Source organism: Herpailurus yagouaroundi, unplaced genomic scaffold (assembly GCF_014898765.1).
Source record: "Herpailurus yagouaroundi ecotype Mexico unplaced genomic scaffold, PumYag 180, whole genome shotgun sequence".
Lineage (NCBI taxonomy): Eukaryota > Metazoa > Chordata > Mammalia > Carnivora > Felidae > Herpailurus > Herpailurus yagouaroundi.
The window spans coordinates 22,071,130-22,095,781 of NW_024412411.1; the positions used below are offsets into that span (position 1 = coordinate 22,071,130).

General features: G+C 43.5%; 1 protein-coding gene across 2 annotated transcripts in view; it reads left to right on the plus strand.

The window, feature by feature from the left end:
• HEPHL1 (hephaestin like 1) overlaps nt 1–24,652 on the plus strand; it is a 93,469-nt gene that overhangs the window by 2,946 nt on the left and 65,871 nt on the right. For both annotated transcript variants that reach the window (XR_005794790.1, XM_040489632.1), the window contains exons 2-5: nt 12,381–12,625; nt 19,901–20,113; nt 20,797–20,976; nt 23,758–24,012. Coding sequence is in view for 1 of the 2 variants with exons in the window: in XM_040489632.1 (XP_040345566.1) it covers nt 12,381–12,625; nt 19,901–20,113; nt 20,797–20,976; nt 23,758–24,012 (893 nt within the window). In the remaining variant the exon portion in view is untranslated. The remainder of the gene's footprint in view (nt 1–12,380; nt 12,626–19,900; nt 20,114–20,796; nt 20,977–23,757; nt 24,013–24,652) is intronic.

A 24,652-nucleotide genomic window follows, 5' to 3' on the forward strand; every position in this document is an offset into this window, starting at 1 on the left:
GACGTCATGCCGAAGTCCCCAGATATTTCCTTCTCATGGGTAAAGGGGTGGTGTTTGTGCAGGGCGGCTTCCTGATGCTTAAGGGGGAGCCTGGGTTACACAGTGTATACCGGCTTTTATTAGCAATCGTGTCCAGCAGGCTACTGGTGTGACAGGTGGCCCAGGGCAAGCCCCTGAGAGGGAACACTTGGAGTGGGCTGCTGACTCTTGCTTGGAGAACACAGGACACATGTCATGATTCACGTGTGTCACAGCTGCCACAGGTGTCACGTGTGAAGATGCCACAATTGTGGGACATAGGGAGTTCAGTACGCGTATTCTATTTTGTGCCATTTCCCCAGAAGCAAGGAGTCATCTTGGATACTGTGACCATGCCTCTCACTCAGCCTCCTGCACTTCTGAGGACAGTCTGCTGTTGAAGATATTCAGATCCAGACAAATGCCTGATGTTTAGGGGTCCAGGAGAGCCCGGGGTCTAGATCCCACTTTGAGTGGAAGGATTCTGACATAGGAATCAGGAGACCTCACTTCTAGTCCTTGCTCTGCCCCCAACTTGCTGTGAAACCTTGAACATCTCACATCATCTCTCTGAACATCAATTTCCCTAATTTGTTTTTTAAAAAAAATTTTTTTTTCAACGTTTTATTTATTTTTGGGACAGAGAGAGACAGAGCATGAATGGGGGAGGGGAAGAGAGAGAGGGAGACACAGAATTGGAAACAGGCTCCAGGCTCTGAGCCATCAGCCCAGAGCCCGACGCGGGGCTCGAACTCCCGGACCGCGAGATCGTGACCTGGCTGAAGTCGGACGCCTAACCGACTGCGCCACCCAGGCGCCCCCTCAATTTCCCTAATTTGTATAACCAGGTAGTTGAACTATAATCCCTAAAATCACTTGAGAAGCGTAATTGTAAGGAATCAAAAATAATTTTTGAAACCGAATGAGAAACGTCTTACTTGGCTCACTGGTTCTAGAAAGATTTTCCCAATGGTGAAAGAGAGAAGATTTGCATACATTCAGTCTAGGAATCAGAGTTGGAGAAGGTCTGAGAGTGCGGATGTGTGACAAATTTTGAAATATTCTATATTTTTCTTTCTCTATCTATTTTCCCCCTGTTCTTTAAGAACTATCTCCACTTTTTTATGCAAAAATATTTCCCTGCAACCCTGGCTTATTCTGATCTGTTTCCTTCCTCACCGTTCACGGAGCTTGGTGTCTTTCTTAAGCCTGGGACACAGCGTTTTCTTCTCCCTGCATTGCTGTGTGGGTGTTTGAGGTACACTGGTCCCCTCTGCAGCTGAAAGAAAAGTGCCACGATGGCTCAGAGGAAGGCCTAGAGTATATGTAATAATGCCCCTCACCCACACAGAGCTTCGCTGGTGACAGTGATTTATGGAGGACTGAACACAAGGCTATTCCTTTGGAATCATTAAAGCAAAAACTAACCCCTTTGTCAATTTAGTTATTGGGTTGCTTGATCTTTGATTACGAGGATGGGGAAAATTAGGGGGATAGAATGGTGAGTGCCAAAGTTTCAGTGATGTGAAAAAAGCTTGGAAACCAAAATTAGGCAGCGCCAAGAGCCCAATAAATCCTGATTCATAAGGATAAAATAGGGAATACACTGACATCATTTTTTCCAAGACTCCATAGAAGTCAGATGGTACAATTTCACTTCCCTTCTTGGTACCTCTGCTTAATCATAGAGTTCAGAAATACAACAGAGACTGTAGGCACTAATATTTCCTAGAAAGCACAAAATTTAGGAGTTATATTCTATTTAGAAATATTTTATCCAGATGAATATATTTCCCCTGTTCCCCTTTGGGCCTAATGGGGACACTGGGCTCCTTTGATTTGCCTGGGGATGGTGTCAGCATTTGATCCATTCGTGCCCGTCCTGTTCGGGCTCATAAAGCGCTTAATTAAGGTGTACCTGTGCTTCGGTGGTAAAGCCTTGTCTTTAATGGAACCAGAGCGGGGTCACCTTATTTAAAGCTGCAATTCTCACCAAAGACCTCATTAGGCAACCAACACACATGCAGGATTTTTCTTCCCAGTAATGTGGGGGTTTTCATGGGTGCTAACTCACAGGCAGAACCCACCCTTGGCCATGAATGAGGCTGACCACTGCTCAAACCCCATCCAAGTTAGTTAGCATATAGTGCAATAATGATTTCAGGAGCAGATTTCAGTGATTCATCGTCTATATATAACACCCAGGGCTCATCCCAACAAGTGTCCTCCTTAATGCCCCTCACCCATTTAGCCCATCCCTCCACCCACAACCCCTCCAGCAACCCTCAGTTGGTTCTGTATATTGAAGAGCCTCTTATGTTTTGCCCCCTGCCTGTTTTTATATTATTTTTGCTTCCCTTGTGTTCATCTGTTTTGTATCTTAAATTCCATGTGAGTGAAGCCATATGATATTTGTCTCTCTCTGATTGACCGATTTCGCTTAGCATAATACACTTTAGTTCCGTCCATGTTGTTGTAAATGGCAAGATTTCATTCTTTTTGATTGCCGAGTAGTACTCCATTGTATATAGATACCACATCTTCTTTATCCATTCATCTGTCGATGGACATTTGCGCTCCTTCCATGTTGGCTATTGTTGATAGCGCTGCTATAAACATTGGGATGCATGTGCCCCTTCGAAACAGCACGCCCGTATCCCTTGGATAAATACCTAGTAGTGCAATTGCTGCATCATAGGGTAGTTCCATTTTCAACTTTCTGAGGAACCTCCATACTGTTTTCTAGAGTGGCTGCACCAGTTTGCATTCCCACCAGCAGTGCAAAAGAGATCCTCTTTCTCCACATCCTCGCCAGCATCTGTTGTTGCCTGAGTTATTAATGTTGGTCATCCTGACAGGTGTGAGGTGGTATCTCATTGCAGTTTTGATTTGTATTTCTCTGATGATGAGTGATGTCGAACATTTTTTCATGCGTCTGTTAGCCATCTGGGTAACCCATGATCCTTAGCATGTGACTTGATTCCTTAAGATAGTTCATGGTCACAGTATGGCTGCTGGAACTCCAGCCCTCATGTCTATGTTCCAGGAAGGAAGAGAGGAAGGGAAAAGGTAAAGAGGGCACAATTCCTGCTGCATTATCCTATTAGCCCTTTAAAGGGCTCTCATGGAAACTCCAGACAGTCAGCTCTATGTACATCTCACTGGATACCCAAAGCCACAAAGGGGGCTCATAAATACAGGCTTTTAGTTTTGTGTTTTTCTTTCTGAGTGAAAGCAGACTTTGATTCTGTTACTCAGAAGGAGGGGAGCATAAACATTGCAAGGCAGCAGGCAGTCCCTGCCAACCTTCCCTTACCCCATTTCTCCCTGTTTCCTTCCCATCCATCACAAACACCCTCTTGGTCCCCCTCTGCCTTTTCCCGCCTCCAGATGGTGGGGGGGGGGGGTTTCCAAGACCTGGTTAGTGGGATTTAAGAGAACTCACAGACAATATAGTTGCTAACCGTCACTGCGCCCTCACTAGGTTCCAGGCATTATCATAAAAGGTTTTTATGCCACGCAGTGGGGTGACAGATGTCCTGTCTCAGGTCAGGGGGACCAGGAGTCCCAGGGTGGGTTTCCCTAGCCAAGTGTAGTCCAGCAGTGGTCTAACAGAGATGCCAAGGCAGCCTGGCTGGCTGGGGAAGTGTGCTCCGGCATCACCTGACAAGCTTACAGTTCTTGTTGCACCAACAGAGTAAGTATCTGAATCTCTCGTTGCCTCAACATGCTCACCAGTAAAATGGGGATAATGATAGCACTTGCTTTGGGGTTATACGAGTTCCCTGTGGCTGCCGTAACAAATTATCACAAACTAGGTGGCTTAAAACAACAGAAACGTGTTCTATCCTACTTCTGGAGGCAGAAGTCTGAAATAAAGATGTTGGCAGGGACACACTCCCTCTGGAGGCTTAAAAGAGAATCCATTTACTGACTTTTCCAGCTTCTGGTAGAAGCTGCTGGTGATCCTTGGTTGTGCCAAGGTGCCATGGCTCCGGCTTCTGCCTCCCTTTTCTTATCACTTTCTCTATGTGTGTCTCATCTTTCTCCTCATCTCAAAATCCTTAACTTGATCACATCTGCAAAGACTCTTTTTCCGAATAAGGGAATCAGGACTGGGACTTGTCTCTGGAAGCCATTATCAGCCCACTCTGGGGAGGAGGGGATCAGGAGGCTCAGATGACATAGGATCCGTGAATGTGCTCAGAAGCGGTGCCTGGCACTGTGGGTTTGCGTGCAAGAAATGCTAGCCATCATGGTAGCTCTCCTATCTTGAGGGGTCTCTGGAGAGCAGGAGTTTTGTGGGAAAGAGACTGAAAACGGTCACGTTTCCCTCTTTCTAATTAGAGCTTTGCCATAACTCCCACCGACTGAGCACCCCCCTCTCCCAGATCCTCTGCAGGGGGCTCCATATCGCCTCCTTTTCTCCTCATGATGGCTCTGTCATGGTCACCAGTTTTCAGCCAAGGAAACCGGGGTTCAGAGAAGTTGCTTCCCCAAGATCTCACAGCATCAAGTAGGGACGCTGGGATTCAAGTCTCCTCTCTTTTCCCTTTACTGCAGAAATCTGTTTTTAGCCCACCTGTGTGTGTTCTGAGGGGCTTCTGGGGACATCAAGTGGGAGAAGGAAGAACTCAGGACTTGAGTGGTGCCAGGGGAACCAGGGTGAGAGACTGTGTAGAGGAACGCATTGATTGGATGGCTTAAAATACATTAATTAGGGAGGGCGTGGCTGCACCCAAGTGTGAATGCGCATAGTCACCATCATCACCCTTCCTTTGCCAAGTAGCACTTGCCCCAATCTGGTCCTGTTTTCTCAATGTCCCTTCTCAAGCTCAGGCAACAACGTTGCTCGTCCTTCTTGGGACCATCATGGTCTCTCGCATGTTTGCTCTGACCACACCCCCTGCTGCTGCTCTGACCACACCCCCCCTTCACCCCATCTCCCCTCCACACACTCACACCTGCAGGGTCTATATGGTGCAGCTGTCAATATAGAAAACTGGGTGTTGCCATTTACTCTCCTGTCTACGTTTTGGCTTCCCAGCCAGATGGTAAACCTCTTGAATGCAGAGACTGACGTTCACGCATCTTTGCCCCAGTTTCTAGTGTAGTGTCCCATTTAAAACGGAGGTTTATGGGGCGCGTGGGTGGCTCAGTCGGTTGAGCGTCCGACTTCAGCTCGGGTCACGATCTCGCAGTCCATGAGTTCGAGCCCCGCGTCGGGCTCTGGGCTGATGGCTCAGAGCCTGGAGCCTGCTTCCGATTCTGTGTCTCCCTCTCTCTCTGCCCCTCCCCCGTTCATGCTCTGTCTCTCTCTGTCTCAAAAATAAACAAAAAACGTTAAAAAAATAAAAAATAAAATAAAATAAAACGGAGGTTTAACAATTGCTCAGTAGTTGAATGGATGGGGGAAAAAATCTGACTGAAAGATCCAGGTTGTCAGGGACAGAGGTGCTGGTGAGGTGCACATATGCTGTGAGCTACCAACTCCTCAGAATCTAACCTGGAAGCCCATCTCTGCACCGGTTAGATGGTTCTCGAAGTCAGGTTCCTTCTCACAGTGGCTAATCTCACCTGCTCCTGGAAGGCGTCTCCCTTCACGGTATTACCTGTGGCCTTGGCAATGTCGATGTTCTATATGCTCATTTTGTCTTTCAAGCAGTTGCTCATGAGAAATTTTCCAGCCCGACTGGATTTTTTCACAGCGTAAAATACATACCTCCTCAGTTTGAGTCAAAACGTCAGAATGTTGGTTAGGGATGAGCCTGAGCTGTAGTGATTGCTCAGTCCCTCACAGTAGGGCCATCCTGCGGCTACACTGTAAATCATATAAAGTCCACGAGCACAGACGTTCCAACTAGTGCTCTCTAGCTGTGTCAGAGGCTGCTTTCTGTGGACGGCTTCCTTGAGGTCACCTTCTTTTGTTTCTTGGGCAAAGGTTGCACCTTCCCAGACTCATGCGTGATGGAGCTTCTGTCCCACTGTTACGAATGTATAATGCGTTCTTAGCAGCAACTTGCTGCAGAGCCATTAAAAAGACTGATTTCGGGGCGCCTGGGTGGCGCAGTCGGTTAAGCGTCCGACTTCAGCCAGGTCACGATCTCGCAGTCCGGGAGTTCGAGCCCTGCGTCGGGCTCTGGGCTGATGGCTCAGAGCCTGGAGCCTGTTTCCGATTCTGTGTCTCCCTCTCTCTCTGCCCCGCCCCCGTTCATGCTCTGTCTCTCTCTGTCCCAAAAATAAATAAAAAACGTTGAAAAAAAAATTAAAAAAAAAAAAAAAGACCGATTTCACTGACTTTCATCTCTCCCTATTTTCTCCTCTTTGGCTGGTTCCTATGGTTTCAAACAGTTATTATGTTCTAGTTTCAAATAGCCGCTATGGTTTTTGTTTTGTACTGAGTACTACAGAGACGTGATTTCCCAACTTGTCTGCACATTCAGAACTGCATGGGTTAGATAGGACAGGTTGTGCCATAGCAACAAACAGCCCCCAGATCTCAGGGGCTTAACCCCACAGAGGCACATTTCTCACCCACTCGGCTTCATACAGGGCCATATGGCTCCAGGACAACTGTCCTCCTGGGACAAGTAATAAGCGGGGCTGCATGGATCTCGAGGCTTCATTATCTTCACTGTAAGCTTTTCCTACAGCAGAGGAAGTGAGGGGGTATTGCAATGGCAATTAAATGCCCCGGCCCAGAAATGACACATGTCACTTCCACTCACAGCCATTTGCCAAAATCGCGTGGCCCCACCTATCTGCAAAGGCTCTTTGCTCTCCCCTTCTGCTGGGAGGAAAGAAGAATCAGAATGGGTAAGCACTGGAAAGTTCCGCCGTAAGAATCGTTTGGTGAACTTAGGAAAAATAAAGATGCCACGCCAGAAAGTGTGATCCAGTTGCCCTGAAGTGGGGCCTGGGGGCGCAAGTTTTTGGCAAACGTCCCAAATAATTCTGAGGCAGCTGATACATGGATGGACATTGGGGAAACTACTGCTTTAGAAAACCTGATCCTGTCTCAGGGTGACTATCGGCTCCCTATGTGGGAAGACTGACACGTCCAGGAATGTGCAAAGCAAGTCAATACATACAAGTCAGTGCTAAAATATGCAGCATATGTAATAGGTACTGTGGGAAGTCAACAAACATTCGCCCTCCTTCCGATACGCTTGCCTCTTGTTTGGGTGGCTCCGCCAGACAACTCGCGCCTGCTCAGGAACTCTTGCTCAGCACGCATTTGCGTGTGTGAGAGCGCGCATGCGTGCCCGCGCAGGCTGGGAGCCAAGAGTAGAGAAGCGGGGAGAATCAGACGTCCTTCTTTCCCTGCAGACCCTGCTGGAGAGACAGGGCCCTCCCTATGAACGACCTTTTTATAGCCTTTTCCCCAACGGGCTGAGCCTACAGAGGACGCCAGTGATTCCATATCTAATCCTTCCTCTGCCGTTGCCTTCCTGGGTGGTCCAGTGTCAGCTATAAAGCCAGGTAACTCTCCTACTCTGGGGCCAATTAGCCAGCCTGAGGATGACTCAGTTCTCCCCTGCTTCTTCCCCCTCCTCCTCCTCCTCCTCCTCCTTCTGAACAGCCTATTCAATTAGGACTTGTATTCAGCTGCTGGTTAACAGAAGCCCGAAAAACGCTCAAATGTATTTTTTGGTTTACTCAAGAGAAAGCCAGAGGTTGGCAGTCTTCAGGGTCCCAGATGCCTTTGGCTTTTCACTTGCCCTTCTGGAGGGCGTGACCTTCTTCCCCATTCTGTCAAGATGGCTGCCGAAGCTCGTCATCGTGTCTTTATTTCAGGCATGAAAAAGGGGAAGGGCAAACAAACGGCGAGGGTCTGCGCCAGAGGAGTCCAGAAGAAGTCTCATAGAATGACACATGCGTACATCTCATTGGCTAGAACTGTGTCACATGACCATCCAAGCTGCAAGTGAGGCTGGGAAATCTAAGGGCTCCTATCCCCAAAGCCCCAGTGTCAGGCGCCCAGACTTTTTATCCTATTCCCCTGCACAGGGAAATAGGCTTCTGCCTCATGGAACAGAAGAGGGTTGAACGCCTGCTTAGGGGCAGACACACACAGGCTTGGTAGATACACAGAAGACCGAGTGTTTACACACGGGGTCTGTGCCCAAGTTCTCGGTCTCGATGCCTGAGCGAGGACTTGTCAAGCCAGAGAGGTTGGGCAGTGACTGCCTTCCCTCCAACTCAGGCTGTAGGCGCTGTGCTCCCTGCTCAGGGCGCCAGTCCCCCCGCCAGTCCCTGCCAGTCCTCCCCTCCGTGGAGAACTCACTCGAACAACACCCCTTGTGGTGGCAGCTATGTTTTCAGAGGGAGAAGCCACATGAGAAGAGAAGTTTGGCCCCTCAGTTGCCTAACAGCCTGGACCCTCTCTTCTAACTAAGATGTGAGCTTGTTTTTTTCATTAAAGTTTTTTTTTTTTAATTTTTCTAATGTATGTTTATTCTTGAGACAGAGACAGAGCGCGAACAGGGGAGGGGCAGAGAGAGAGGGAGACACAGAATCTGAAACAGGCTCCAGGCTCTGAGCTGTCAGCACAGAGCGCGACGTGGGGCTCGAACCCACGAACTGTGAGATCATGACCTGAGCCGAAGTCGGACGCTCAACCGACTGAGCCACCCAGGCGCTCCGATGTGAGCTTGTTTTTATTATGAAAGTAAATAAAAGGTATAGAGTCAAACACGCCCAAGTACCGAAGAGGGTGAGTAAACTCATTCCTTCCCACTCCTGCCTGTGGCCTCAGCCCGTGGCCCAGCGGTTACACTTTTATGGTTTCCGTGGCCACTTTCCAAATGTTTCCTGTGCATATGTGTAAATGTGTATATTGTTTAAAAAAAAACACAGAAATGGGATCATACTTTACGTGCTGATCTGCAATTTGCTTTTTTCATGTGGTATCTTGGAGACTGTGCCATATTGCCCCCTGTAGAACCTCCTCATTCTGCTGTCTGGCCATGTGGTCTGAATATGCCATAGTTTATTTCTCCAGTCACCAGTTGAAGAACATTTTGGTCTTTCCAGGCTTTTGCTACCAAAATCACTGTGGTAATACTCCAATCCTTTTGTCAGGATTCCTACCTTGTTAGTCCCATTATTTAGGTGCTGAACCTGGCAGGTTGGGGATAAAGAGCCTTTGCTGTCTCTGGGAAGACTAGTCCCCTGGTCCCTGGCTCCTCGAAGGGGAGCCTAAATCCATGGGTTTCCCCTCTGTCCTAGGGACTTCCCACCTACTGACTCCACACTAAGGGCAGGGCAGGGTTGACACTTGTGGGTGCCTGGCCAGGCTAGTAATCTGGTGCTCTGGGAAAATAAATAATATTGGGGCTCCTTCAACAGATACTTGCTCAACTCTTATTTGGAGGCAAGGCTGAGTGCCGAGGAGAGAGGAAGGTGGCCTGGTGGTGGCAGTTCATACCATCCCCTTGGTCACCAGAAGAAGGAACCCACTCTCCAGGTCACTGGAGCAATCCTTCTCGGAAGGGATTTCGGTGACCACCCGCTACTACGTGCACACATCCCCGGGGGGCTCCTTCCTTCCACCTCACAAACCCCATCTGAAGCAGCTGATTCTTTCTGACCATATACAGTACTCACCACCCAGAGAAGTTCTAGAAGTTGCAATTCTCTCCACTTCCAATGTCATTTCCAGTTAATTTTACCCCTCTGGCAATGCCTTCAGCTCTACAGTGATGTGGCAATGCCCTTTAGAGCTGAGGTCTGGCTGCTCCACCCCTTAATTTGGCTTGGCTGAGAACTCTGGGAAGTTCCCTTCTTCCAAGGCCAAGACCAGTCCCTTTAAAAGGGGCTATATTGGGGTGCCTGGGTGGTTCAGTCGGTTAATCGTCTGACTTCAGCTCAGGTCATGAACTCATGTTTCGTGAGTTCAAGCCCCTTGCCAGACTCTATACTGACAGCTCAGAGCCTGGAGCCTGCTTCAGATTCTACGCCTCCCTCATTCTCTGTCCTTCCCCTGCTCACACTCTGTCTCTGTCTCTCTCTCTCTCTCAAAAGTAAAGATTTTTAAAATTTTTATTAAAAAAACAAAAAGGAGGGCTTTATTGCTGACAGGTGTGACCATGGTCTGTGATCTGGAGTAAGCTGGATGTCCTAGCTGGTTAGAACAAGGAAGTAATGACGCTGTGAAGAAAATGCTATTTATTTATTTATTTACTTATTTGAGTCGGTGGGGTGGGGGCGGGGGAGGAGATGGGCAGAGAGAGAGAGAGAGAGAGAGAGAGAGAGAATCCCATGGGGCTCAATCCCATGACCCTAAGATCATGATCTGAACTGAAATCAAGGGTCAGGTGCTCAACTGACTGAGCCACCCAGACGCCCCAAGAAATTGCTTTTAATCTGACTGGAAAACCATGCTATGTTCTGTTTAAATGCTTTTGTTTTAAATTTTGTTGTGCTGTAAGGGTCTGCTTATACATTACAAAAAAGTAAGATGGCTGTTTGTCAGTAGGTCCTTACGAGAAAGAAAACAGTCTTTGGAGGACAGGTCAGCAAACCAAATCTCATAAGGTCACAGGTTGGATTTCAGGGATATTCACTGGATATCTTCTGGTGTCCACAAACTCTGCCCTGGACCCAGCCATTATTGGATAGAATGTATTCTGTATTTTGGCTGCAAAGGGACCTGAGAAACAAGCAATGAGGAGCTAATTCCCTCACTATTGCTACTACGAGAGAACAACTCGGTGTATGTTCTGCCAGTAGTGATAGAATTCTGTCATCCAGTTGTAGAGAAGGCCACACCCGGAGACCCCAAAGTATCCTGTTACCTGGCAGTCTGTGTAGAGCAAAGAGAGCAACCAAGCATGCCTCCAGCCCCACATCCACAGTACACATCCTGAGGGGTTCATTCTTCCGCCTGCTTGAACTCAACCTTGACTTTTTCCCCTAAGCAGTCACTACCAATCAATCAGATTTGGTGCACAAGTTAAAACCTATCTGCCATCCCTGGCCTGGAGAATACTCAAAGTCAAGTATGGCCACATACCCTTTTCTGCAAATGTAGTTTGCAAAATTATCCCAGTTTTAATCTGCCAATCTGGGGGCAAATTCAAGGCTTTTCTTTTTCTTTATTCCAAAGCCACTAAAGCACCAACGCTTCTTAGGCAATTACTAAGCATTACAATAAAAAAAGGTATTTGATGGATTTTTGTCTTCAATTAGCTCACAAACCAGAGATGTACGTATCTTACTGTGACACGTTTTTGGCAAGTGTGTGATTCGTGCATGAACAGAGCACTGTGCATGTCCAGAAGGGGAAAGGAGGAAGAGTTTCAATTGATTTGGAAGGGTGCTTGACAGGTAGAGAGTAGGGAATAACATCCAGACGCGGGGAAAGAATGTGTGCAAGTCTTGGAATGCTGGAAAGGATACAGTGCATTTTGAGGAGGCTGGACGTGAGGCCTGGCAGAAGTGTGAGGTCAGGGGAGGTAGGCAATGAGGAAATGAGGCCGGGGAAGAAAGCTGGGCTGGAGGTACCAAAGAACACTGCTCCTGCTTTGACTTGAGCCACTGGATCCCTGTCCCCTGCTTGACCCAGACACCCTCTCCTCCATCTACCTACACCCCTATCTGCTGCTCCATGGTGGGCTGGATGCCTGGCTGCTTGACACGCTGACAGCTGGCTCCATCATCCTGAAGAGCCTGCGGGGTGGGCAAAGCTACCATTCATACCTGAGACTGCTGGACAGCTTTGTGGTAGGAGCTGCTTGGGAGCTTCGTATCTGAGTCACTGGTTACAAACACTGGGTAATCTCTTTGAGGAATTGAGGACGGAACCCTGAAAATATCTTGTGTCTTTGGCTTTTTGATCTATAGTGCTTTCCCCAAACTTAATGAAGCAAACGAATCCATTAGTCAATACTGAGACTCTCAGACCTGGTGTGACTCCATCAACTCAATTGGTACTTAATCACATACTGCTGTATGTCGCTACCCAATTTTTCCATTAGGTCATACGCTCTTTTGTATCCCTCCATAGCACACAGCAAGGTGCTGGGAACATGGTCAATACCTACTTAGTGTTTGTTAAAAGAAAATTGAAGGGGAACGTGTTGAACCCAAAGGGGCAAATGGACAGCGTGATTTTAGAGCATTTTGGTTTAGTTTGGTTGTGAATATTATTTGTGTCTTTTGGCTTGTCACTTACTCTCTTAGCCTCAGTTTCCTCAAAAGTAACTGAAAGATAATCTCGCCATCTCTACAGAGTTTAGAGGGTTGTGTCCAACACCATATAAGAAATCATACACTCAAGTACTTTATGAACTGTTAAAATAAGCTATTAGGATTTCTCTTTTAATGTTAATTATAAAATATTTTTTTCTTATTTTTAGACTTGCAACCTTATTTCTCGAAAGAGGGCCCAACAGGATAGGTAGTCTTTACAAAAAGGCTGTCTATAGACATTACACAGATGAGACCTATTCCACGGAGATCCCGAAACCTCCCTGGCTTGGATTCCTGGGCCCTATCTTGAGGGCTGAAGTGGGTGATGTGATTGTCATTCATTTAAAGAACTTTGCTTCCCGACCATACTCTTTGCATCCGCACGGCGTTTTCTACAACAAAGATTCAGAAGGTAAATCCAATCATTGGTGTCTTGTCTGTATTCCATAAATAAGGGAACTGTCCATTTCAGTTAAAGGGATCTAAGAGACAATGATCACACGTGTTCATTTGTCTTTTCCCGTCTCCTCTCTCCCCATCTCCATCTGTTCCCCCTGATATAGAAGACTTCAACAACACTATCAACCACCTTGACCTAATGGACATCTATAGAACATCTCATCCACTGACTAAAGAATACATCTTCACAAGAGCATATGAAACGCTCCTCAGGGTAGACGATAGACTTAAAAGAAATCTAAATAAGTTTTTTTTTTTCAACGTTTTATTTATTTTTGGGACAGAGAGAGACAGAGCATGAACAGGGGAGGGGCAGAGAGAGAGGGAGACACAGAATCGGAAACAGGCTCCAGGCTCTGAGCCATCAGCCCAGAGCCCGACGCGGGGCTCGAACTCACGGACCGCGAGATCGTGACCTGGCTGAAGTCGGACGCTTAACCGACTGCGCCACCCAGGCGCCCCTAAATAAGTTTTAAAGAAATGATAGAAGGCAAAGTATATTCTCCGATGGAATTAAATTTGATACAATCAATAAAAGAAATTTTGCAAATTCTTACAAATATTTGGAAATAAACAGTATACTTCTAAATAATCCATAGGTCAAAGAATAAATCACAAGATGGATTGTAAAATATTTTGAAATGAATAAAAATGGAGATAAACCCTACCAAAATTTATGGTATACAGCTAAAGAAGTATTGAAAAGGAAATTTAGGGATTTAATCACTTATGTCAAGAGAAAAGAAAAGTCTCAAACCAATAACATAAGCTTCCACCTTAAGAAGCTAGAAAAGGAAGAGGAAACAAAACCTAAAGCCAGCAGAAAGAAGGGAATAATAAGGATTGGAGCAGAAATTCATGGAAGAAAAAAAAACAGAAAAATAATATAAAATACATTAAGCCAGAAGTTGGTTCCTTGAAAAAGATTAATAAAATTGAGAAAACTTTATCTAGCCTGATGAAGAGAGCACAAATTACCAAAATCAGGAGTGAAAGATAGGACATCACTGTAACCTTACAAAAATTAAAAGGATTGTAAAGGAGGATTATAAACAATCTAATGGCAAAATATTAGACAACTTAGATAAAACTGACAACTTCCTAGAAAGACAAAATTTACCCAAACTGACTTAAGAATAAATTAAAAATTTGAGCAGACCTACAAAATGTAAAGAAATGGAATTAGCAATTAAAAATCTTCCCTCAAAGAAAAACCCAGGCTCAGATGGTTTCATTTCTAAATTCCATCAAATACTGTAATAGTAGTGATAATGAGAATCCTTTACAAAATCTTTCAGGAAACAGAAGAATACTTCCAAATTCATCCTATGAGGCAAACATTATCTTGATGCTAAAGCCAGATACATACATCACAAGAAAACTACAGACCAATATTCCTCATGAATGTAGACACAAAAATTCTTTAAAAAATTTTAGCAAACTGACATCAACAACATATAAAGAGAATTATACACCATGGCCAAATGGAATTTATCCTGTGATTGCAAGGTTGGTTTAATACTAAAAAATAAATGAGTGTAATACAACATATTAATAGAATAAAGGACAAAAACCATATGATCATCTCAAAAGGTGCAGAAAGGCATTTAACAAAATCTAGTACTTACAATTAAAAACTTCCGACTAGAAACAGATAGGAACTTCCTCATCCTGTTAAAGGTTATCTAAGAAAAACCCACTGGTAAGATCATGGTTAATGGAAGGGATACTGAATGCCTTCTTCATAAGATTGTGAACAAGGTGAGAATGTCTGCTCTCACCACCATTATTAAGTATTGTCCTGAAGATTCTAGCAAATGATAGACAGGTCTTCTAGCAACAAACTCAGTCTTTGTTTATCTAGAACATCTTTACTTTCCCTTCCTTTTTTTAAAGGGATAGTTTGCTGGATAGGGTATTCTCAGCGGGCATTTCCCACCCCCTCACCCCAACACTTTGAGTTTGTCTTCCCACTGTCTTCTCATCTCCCAATATTCAGGTGGGAAGTCAACTGTTAATCATGTTGATGCTCCCCTGTATGTGATGAGTCATTTTTCTCTTGTTTTTAACGTTTCATCTTTGCCTTTTTTCCCTAACAATTTGACAACAATGTGTCTGTGTATGGATTCTTTGTATTTATTCTACTTGTGGTTCATTATGCTTCTTTGATGTGTAGATGAATATTTTTCATCAAATTTGAAAAACTTAAGGCCGTTATTTCTTAAGAACAGGTTTTTGTTTGTTTGTTTGTTTTTTGTTTTTTGTTGTTTTGTTTTATTTTTGTTCTGTTTTGTTTTTTTCCTGTCCTCTTTTCTGTCTTTTCTCCTTTGGTGGACTACTACTATGCATATGTTAATACACTTGGTGTTGATCCACAGGCCTCTGAGGTTCTGTTTATTTTCTTCAATCTTTCCCTCCTCCTCTTTTTCAGACAGGATAATTCTGTTGATCTGTCTTCCAGTTCATTGATTCTTTTGCCATCTTGAATCTGTTGTTGAGCCCCTCTAGTAAATGTTTTATATCATTTATTGTACTTTTCAATTTTCTATCTCCTTGAGGATGTTTTCCATTTGTTGAATCATTTTGTCCTACTTTTATTTAATTATTTAAACATAGTTTCTTTTAATTGCTTGAACATTTTTATAATAGCTTCCTTAAAGTCCTTATCTGCTAAATTTAACATCTAGAGTCACTTAGAGATAGTTTCTATTGGCTGCTTTTTTCCCCTGAGAATGGGTCACACTTTCTTGTTTCTTTTATTTTGTTGTTGCTATTGAAAACTGGAATTTTTTGAGAATATATTGAAGCAACTCTGGATTGGGATCCCTCCCTCATCCAAGGTTGTTTTTCCTGTTTGTTTGCTTTATTATTGAGTAACTTATCTGGACTAAATCTGTGGTATCTGTCTTCCCTATAGCGTGAGGCCACCAAGGTTTCTGCTCTTTCTTTTTTCTTGTATTTATTTTTAGGGCTGGTTGCTAAGGGTCACCTCTACATCTGCTTAGCTTTGAAGTCAGAAAGTTATTGGACACAGGTTGTGGTTAAGCATCAGTAAATCTTTAGTTCTCTGCCGTTGAAATTGTGGGTGGATAGAAAACCCATTCAAAGTTGTGATGGTTTTTGTCTGCCTTGGATTTTAGTTTTTGCTGGGCTCTTTGCTTCTCCTCTTTACGAGCACATAGCATTAGAGTCAGCCAGGAGTATGTGTATAAACATGTGCAACAATTTTTCAAGTGAAAACATTGCTGGGTGCCTTGATTTGATTTCCAGAGCACTGAAATGGTCATTTTTCTCCATTTCTTTCAACTTTATGATTACTTTTGGGGGAGAGGATCTCACTCTCTTCTAATGAATTTTTCTCTTGGCTATAGTTGCACGCCTCCTAGTCTTTTTTTTTTTTTTTCTTTAAGTTTATTTATTATTTTTTTTGAGACAGAGAGAAAGACAGAAGAGCAGAGAGAGAGAGAGGTAAAGAGAGGATCCCAAGCAGACTTTTTTGTTGTCATCATGGAACTTGATGTGGAGCTCCAACTCATGAACTGTGAAATCATAACCTGAGCCAAAATCAAAAGTCAGACATTTAACTGATTGAGCCACCCAGGCGCCCTGCAAGCCTGGTAGTCTTGAAGTCCCTGCTCAGTTCAACTTAGTGTTTACTGTGAACTAGACCCAGTGCTGGATACTGGGGCTGTAAAAATGAGTAAATACACACTTGTTGCTTCCAAGATATTCATCTGGGGAGAGGTAGAGAATGAACTCAGAAGAAGTAGGTAGGTGGGACTAACATTGATTAAGCAATTACTAATATGCCAATGCCTATGCTAGAGTTCTTACATGCATTATCTCACTTAATAATAGAATTAACTAGTGCTTTCTTGATCTCCATATGAATATAGTTAAATATCAGGACCATTTGCAAACAAATTTTATTTTTATCTTTTTAATTCAGAGAAGAATAAAGAAGGGGAAAATATCTTACATTCTGATTTCCTACATATCCACTAAAATGAGTTCAAAATAAAAAATTAAACAAAAAGTAGTATGTGAACATGGTTAGAAAATTTTAAGAGTGCAGAGAAGTATGAAAAGTAAAAATTCCTCCTACTTGTCTCTTACCTGAAAAATGATCGCTTTAAAAAATGTCTTATGGGGCACCTGGGTGGCTCAGTTGGTTAAATGTCTGACTTGGGCTCAGGTCATGATCTCACGGTTTGTGAGTTTGAGGCCGGCATTGGGCTCTGTGCTGACAGCTCAGAGCCTGGAGCCTGCTTTAGATTCCATGTCTCATTCTCTCTCTGCCCACCCCCCCCCCACCACCCCAGCTTGTGCTCTGTCTCTCTCTGTCTCTCAAAAATAAATAAATGTAAAAAAATTTCTTTTAATTAAAAAAATTAAAATGTCTTATAAATTTATCTTAGAAAATTTTCTATATATATATATTTGTGTGTGTGTGTGTGTGGTTATGTGTGTATGTGTGTGGTTTTGTGTTTATTTGTACAAAAGAGATTATGCTATCAGGCTGCTATGTATTTCCTGTTTTTCATTTTTCACTTCATCTTGGAGAGTTTCTCATATCATCACACATAGAAAGACCTCCTTTTAGCACTTGTGCAATATTCCATTGTGTGAATGGACCAGTTTGGTATTGACGATTACTTAGGTTGCTTTCCGTTTGGGGTTGATACCTGCACATTCCCCAATGAATATTCCAGTTCCAGTGTACAATATATTCCAGTGAGTTTTATTTGTTTTTTAATGTTCATTTATTTTTAAGAGAGAGACAGAGCGTGAGCAAGGGAGGGGCAGACAGAGAGGGAGACACAGAATCCAAAGCAGGCTCCAGGCTCTGAGCTGTCAGCACAGAGCCCAACGTAGGGCTTGAGCTCACAAACCAAGAGATCATGACCTGAGCCGAAGTCAGATGCTTAACGAATTGAGCCACCCAGGCACCCCTATTCCAGTGTATTTTCAAAAACATTTTCAAGGATATTTCAGGGGTAAATTCCTAAAAGTAAATTGCTGGTTATACTCATATTCCTTCTTTCCTTCCTTTCTGCTTTCCTTCCTTCCTTCCTTCCTTCCTTCCTTCCTTCCTTCCTTCCTCTTTCTTTCTTTCTTTCTTTCTTTCTTTCTTTCTTTCTTTCTCTTGCTCTCTGTCTCTCTTTCTCTCCTTCTTTCTTTCTTTCTATGGGAACTGGCAAGTTGTCCTCCAAAAAATTGCACATTTACACTTCCACCATTTGTTTATGAGCTGGTCTGTTAACTCCTACAACTTCACCAGTCCTCAATATTCTCAAATCTGATGGGTGAAAACTTGTATATAATAATTTCTAAAAACTCACACAGTCTCAAATGCATAAAACCAAATGAATGTTTTAAAAATACTCTTATATTGTTAATGTTACCACTGCTCAAAACCTTTGCTAAATCAAAATCCCTTCCTGGGGATAACCTTCAGAACAACTTAATAAGCTACCCCCTCCCAAATCACTTTTTACTTTATATTCATGGTTTATTTTGCATCCCAAATGATCTTCCTCATCTTGAGTGCCGACACCAAGGATTTGCTTGGGGACTCTAGCCCCTCCTTTCAATAATAGCCATCAACACCTCCCAGTGATAATAAGCAAAAAGAAAGCACGTTAAATAAATTGTGAATATACGAATCTCTGGAAAAATTTCTACTGATATTGATTTGTATCATATAATCAAAGCAAAATGGGTGCTCTCAGTTGAAGTTTCTAGACAAGTCCACAACCCTCCCACCCTCCCCCAGCTACTGACCCTCAGTAAATTCAGAAGCTTCCAAGCCATGCATTTTGTTCACAGGGCTTTGGTGTATGGTGTATACTCATGCCACTCATTCATTATTTCATTCAACAGACGTTTGACACTGAGCACCCACTATACCAAGCACTGAGGTACATCTTGCATATAAAATTATGAGCATAAATAAACTTGGTTTGCATGGAAATTACAGTCTAACATGAGAGACAAGTATCTATCAAACATTACAGACACAATATTATCCATGTATAATTAAAAACATGGGCAAGTGCTATGAATAAATAATAGCTGATATTTACTGAACGCTTACTATATATGAGGGGCTGTGATAAATGTTTTGTAGATCATATGTCATGTAGGCCTCAACAACTCTATGCCATAAGGAGAATTATCATCCTCTTACAAATAAGAAGCTAAGATTCATAGAAGAGAAGGAAATTGCCTAAATCACAGCTAAGAAGTGAGAGAGATAAGATTTGTTTTCAGGCAGTCTAGCTTCAATGGCTGTGAACTTAATCACTGGCTATTCCGCCCTTCTCTTTATGTGAATGCATTTTAGAAAACTGACCTAGTCCAGCGAGTTCAGGATTGCAAGTTTGTTGAATGAATTGGTGAACAAATGAAAGAATGAAGAATGAACTTGGAGTGTGTCCACACCCATGTCCGTCTGGGCCCTTCACCTTCCAGCCTTCTTCTCAGTGCCGTCCAGTTCTTCCCCGTCCTTCCAGGCCCCTACCTGCTATCCAGGTGGTTATCAAACTAGTTTTAGCAGTGGACTTGCCTTCATTGAAAAATCTTGTGCCATCTTAGTTTATATAACAGAGGAAGGGAATGCCATGCCCATTTGCCCCTACCCGCTCTGTGGTAGACCCCCACCCCCACCTAGCTGAGCCCAAAATTGCATTCAACACATCACTCTATTTTACTCTCCAGTTGTCCTATATGATAACGATTCCTATTCTGGTCTGCTAAACAGAACCGTAGGCTCTCTGGAGGAAAGATGAATGTCTTACTCTTCCTTCCTATCTTTTATGAGACCCCAAACAAGTGCTGAATCAGTAATAAGTGCCCAAGAATTTCATTATTTCTTCTGCCCTTTCTCCTTTCCTTCTTGCGGTGATGTTAAATGGAGTGGATTCAGATCTTCCTGATTGGTACAAGAGGACCATCAGAAGGGGTCCTTATGAACATTTATTGAGCATCTGGTTTTGTTTTGTTGCTTTGTGTACATTGTGTCATCTAGTTTTCACATTCCTATGGGGTCGATATCCCCATTCTAGCTTTCCTGATAGGAAACCAAGGCACTGAGAATTTAAGTAACTTGCCTCAATCCCACAGGAAATACATTTTAATTCATATGTGTTTGATTCCAAAGCTCTGGCCCCGTCCACTATAGCATGTGATCTCTGTATTTTAAGTACGTTTTATCTTTTCTTGGAAGGAGCTCTATACCCAGATGGAACATCTGGAAGGAATAAGGATGATGATATGGTTCCTCCTGGCAAAAACTACACCTATGTCTGGCCAGTGAGAGAAGAATATGCCCCTGCTCCAGCGGATGCCAACTGCCTGACCTGGGTGTACCATTCGCACATCGACGCTCCTAAGGACATCTGCTCTGGGTTAATTGGCCCACTGCTAGTGTGCAAGGAAGGTAAAGAGAGCCCCCTCCAACACACACACACACACACACACACACACACACACACACACACAGAAGCCTATTCCCAGAGGTGTTGAAAAGTGTATCTAAATTTCAGGTCTTGTTTTGCCCACCTGCCTTGCTGCGTATGGAATGTGCCTTTTCTTCCAAGCTTTCTGTAGGATTCGGGAAATTCTTCTAACATAGAAGGTCAATCCGATGCCACAGCAGGGGCAATAATGCAGACTTCAAGCATCATAGCATTCTGAAACTTGCATGCTTTTCTTTTTCAAACAACAGGGACATTCCCTATTGAGAGCCATTCAGGCCACCCTGACACCACACATAGGCAGGTGAAAAAATGTAGCCCAATGACCATGGGGGCTTTTGTTTTGTTATTTCAACTGCTTGATCATTTTGTGATTTTGTTCCCTATTGCTGTCAGTAAAGCTGACTCCCTTTAGGAGCAAGATTTTCAAGTCTCTGGTTGTGAAGACTTCTGTTTTATGACTTTTCTCTTCAGCTCTGTCATTTCTATTAAAATCCTTTGCCTGCTTTCATGTTGTGGTTACTCCTGTACATGTAAATCTTGATGAACCTTTACACTTACCTGGTACCATTGGCAAGAAACAAAACTCAACTTGATCTAATCCACTTTGAACTTTTTTCTCTACTCTTTTAAACGTCCCCGATAGGTATCCTGAATAAATATTCAGGAACAAGGACAGATGTGGACCGAGAGTTCATTATAATGTTTACTCTGGTGGATGAGAACCAAAGCTGGTACCTTGATGAAAATATCAGACATTTCTGCACTGACCCCGATTCAGTTGACAAAAAAGATGCTGTTTTCCGAAGAAGTAACAAAATGCATGGTGAGTATTTCCCGTGTTGTCACATATGTACCAAATGCCTTTTGTGTATCTGATACTATGAGGGATGCAAAAACACAGAAGTGTCTAACCTGGTTTTCTAGGATTTATAGCTCAGGGATAAGAGTGATTAGAAAGTGATATGAAACACAATACATGTCAGATCCTAAAACAATCTGAGAAGGGAGAAAGCGATAGTTATAAGCTAAATTGGGTATGACAAAGCTATGATATAGAAAATGGAAGGATTAATGTTCTAATTAGGAAAGAATCAGGAGGTGAGCCTAGAGAGGATGGATGGGTTTATACTGATGGGAGAAAGGAGAATGAATCATCATCATATAACAATCCTGTGGTTTGAAACCTTTTGCATTTATCCAGTAAACATTTTCTGAGTGGCTGTCAAGTTCAAGAACTATGCTATATGCTCTGTTTAAATACACACTGCTGAATCTGTTATGTTTCCCAGACATCCTTTCAGTCAACCTCTATGGAGCATTCATGATGTGCCAGACCCTGTATTTGTTGAAAATAATGAATTTCTATAGTTACCCTGTCCACTGAGAAAGAACACGTACCCATTTCTGTTTTGCAGAGCAGTGGCTTAATACAGAATTTTAGGACGTGAGGATTATTAAGTAGCCTCATTCTACTGTTTTCCCAGAGAGTTCTAGTGAACAGAAAGAACATCTTCAATGTAAACAAAGTCTCCATGTCATTCATTGATAAATTTCCTCCATATTTGCTTGTCTGTCTCCCAGAGTCATCCTAACCAAGGCAGCATCAATGTAGTCATAAAATCATAGGAGAGAGGGAAGGAACTGAAGACCATCTGACCTCCCCCATTTTACAGATGAAGAAACTGAGGTCAAGGGACCATTAATGACTTGCCTGAGGTCAAAGTGGTGATTAGTGCCAGAGCTGCCTGACAGAACCTGAGAGAGAAGTCCCATAGCAAATCAATTTTAGTTTGGTTGTGTTTGATTCCAAAGTGTGCAGAAGTGTGAGTGTCCCTATTCTGACTGTTCCCACTGCATCAGGCACCCTCTCTTTTCTTCCTAGTGGTATTTCAGCCACCTTGCGTGATGGGGATGTTGGGCAAATATTTTAGGAAGGAAGAAGTAATGGAGAGAAGGGAGGGAGGCAGCGAAAGAAACGAAGGGTGGAATAAACAAAGACTTAAATTCAAATCATTAGGGGCGCCTGGGTGGCGCAGTCGGTTAAGCGTCCGACTTCAGCCAGGTCACGATCTCGCGGTCCGGGAGTTCGAGCCCCGTGTCGGGCTCTGGGCTGATGGCTCAGAGCCTGGAGCCTGTTTCCGATTCTGTGTCTCCCTCTCTCTCTGCCCCTCTCCCGTTCATGCTCTGTCTCTCTCTGTCCCAAAAATAAATAAACGTTGAAAAAAAAAAAAACAACTGTCAAATCATTGCTGTGTCCAGTCGACTTGTACCCCTATTCCTTACAAAATGGTAGCGATGATCTCAAATCTTGCTGAAAACTACTAACCGTGATGGTTTACGACTCAGCTGTCCACATAATTCTTACTCTTTCAGATGAAAATGTCCAACAAAAGAGAATGAACCACATAAGCAAATACAGACTATATTTAAAATAAAATCCGTCCTGTGTGCAGAAGTAGGTGTTTGTAAACAAACAATCCTTCTTCGAGCTGGTAAAGGAGACCCAATGATAGAAAACAGAAAAATTTTAAAAACAACAACAAAATGCTTAACCAATATAAGATTTATTGAAACATTTATTTAAATTTACAAAAATTATTCAGAATCAATTGTGCTGCCTTAATCATCATTATCTTAGTAACAGCTGCTTCTTAACTCAGTTTGAATTTAGGAAGTGATGTTGTGAGGGACGCCTGGGTGGCTCAGTCGGTTGAGCGTCTGACTCTTGATTGTGACTCAGGTCATGATCTCACAGTTCATGGGGTTCTCTCTCTCTGCCCCTCCCCTGCTTGCTCTCTCTCTCTCTCCCTCACTCTCTTTCTCTCAGAATAAATGAATAAACCCTTAAAAAATAAAAAATTCCTCAAAAAAAAAAGAAGAAGAAGAAGAAGAAGTGATGTTATGACTCCTTAAAACCCTGAATCAAGTTTTCTTCCGCTCTTGGTCAAGTCCTTGCTGCCATTCAGATGATTTGAAAGAGTGGATCTTGGACTTCCAGTGTCAGCTCAACCAGTAAGATTCTGCCCCAGCAAGACCTAGTAAAAACACTGGCTTTTCTCCCTCATTTTAAAGTAACAAAACTTTAAAGTAACATGTCTTATAGGTCCCTTCTAGTCAGCTCCTTTTCTTTTCCTTCTTGTTGCAAGCTTTGGTTACTCAAGTTAAGTAGCTACTAGGTGCCAGCTTTTCTGCCAGGTCCTGACAGCTGTGAAATGAGTAAGACAGAGTTTCAGGAAACAGAGCCCTGTAGGGAAGTCAGGTATGAAAAGGAAGGATCTCGGCAAGAGATGGCGGAGCCATCCTGGAAGTCTGAGCAGCGTTCCGTTTACTCCTGACCTGGGTGCTGTGTTCACATAGCAGCTCCAAGGCTGTTTCCACGTGTGCTCATCTCCACTTTTGCTGAGTGCTTTTCTCTTGAAAAACCTAATACCTTTCATTCCTTTCTGGGACTATGTGAAAGGAGCCGCGCTTTTCTGCACAAAAACCTTGCAACCGATGACCAGTGCTAACTCTTCAGCTGTGCTGGCGCATGTGTTACCATTGTTTCTGGCCCTGCTCGCCTCTACAGGGGAGTCTCTCCCACCAGTGTGCTTCTGTGTTTCAGCCCTCAATGGATACCTCTTTGGAAACTTCCCGGAGCCTGATATGTGTGTTGGTGAATCGGTGTCCTGGCACCTATTCGGGATGGGGAATGAGATCGACATCCATTCCATCTATTTTTATGGTAACACCTTCGTCAGCAGAGGGCATCGGACTGATGTCGTCAACCTGTTCCCAGCCACTTTCCTGACAACGGAAATGATAGTCGAGAATCCTGGGAAGTGGATGATAACCTGCCAAGTTAGTGATCACCTGCAAGGTAAAAAGGACAAGGACCAGCGTGTAGATGCTGAGAGTTGTACAACTGCACCACGCAGTCAATGGTGTTCACTCAGTGCCTGCTGCTAGATAGATTCTTGTATTACATCTAATTCAATATTGAATACATAGGAATGCACGTGCTCATTTATTTGCCATCCTGTCACCAGGTATTTAGTGATCACCTCTCTGGGAGACAGATGGGAGGTGAATGCAAGAAATGGTAAGACTTTCAAGGAGCCTACAGTCTAGTAGCTAGACTTAGACATTTACAAAATGAAAAAATTTTTGAGGGAGAAAAATAAAGGTTCTTTGTGCACAACAGTCAATTCTCTGGAACAATCAGAGAGACTTCCTGAGGAGTTGGCTTCTAGTCTGAGTCTTGAAATATGGGCAGGAATTGAACAGATGAAGAAGGGGAGGAAGGCTTTCCAAGTAGAGGAAGCAACACGAACCAGGAAAATACATGTTCTATATGAGCAACTCTACATCAAATGATAACATCTTACCATCGGAAAGAAGTGTATAGATAATCTGGACCCATCCACCATCCAATTCTTGAATTCAAATTCTTGAATTTCTTTTGGGACTTCTCTTTTAAGTAATCGTAGCAGCCCATTTCATCTCTGGGCCACTCTGTT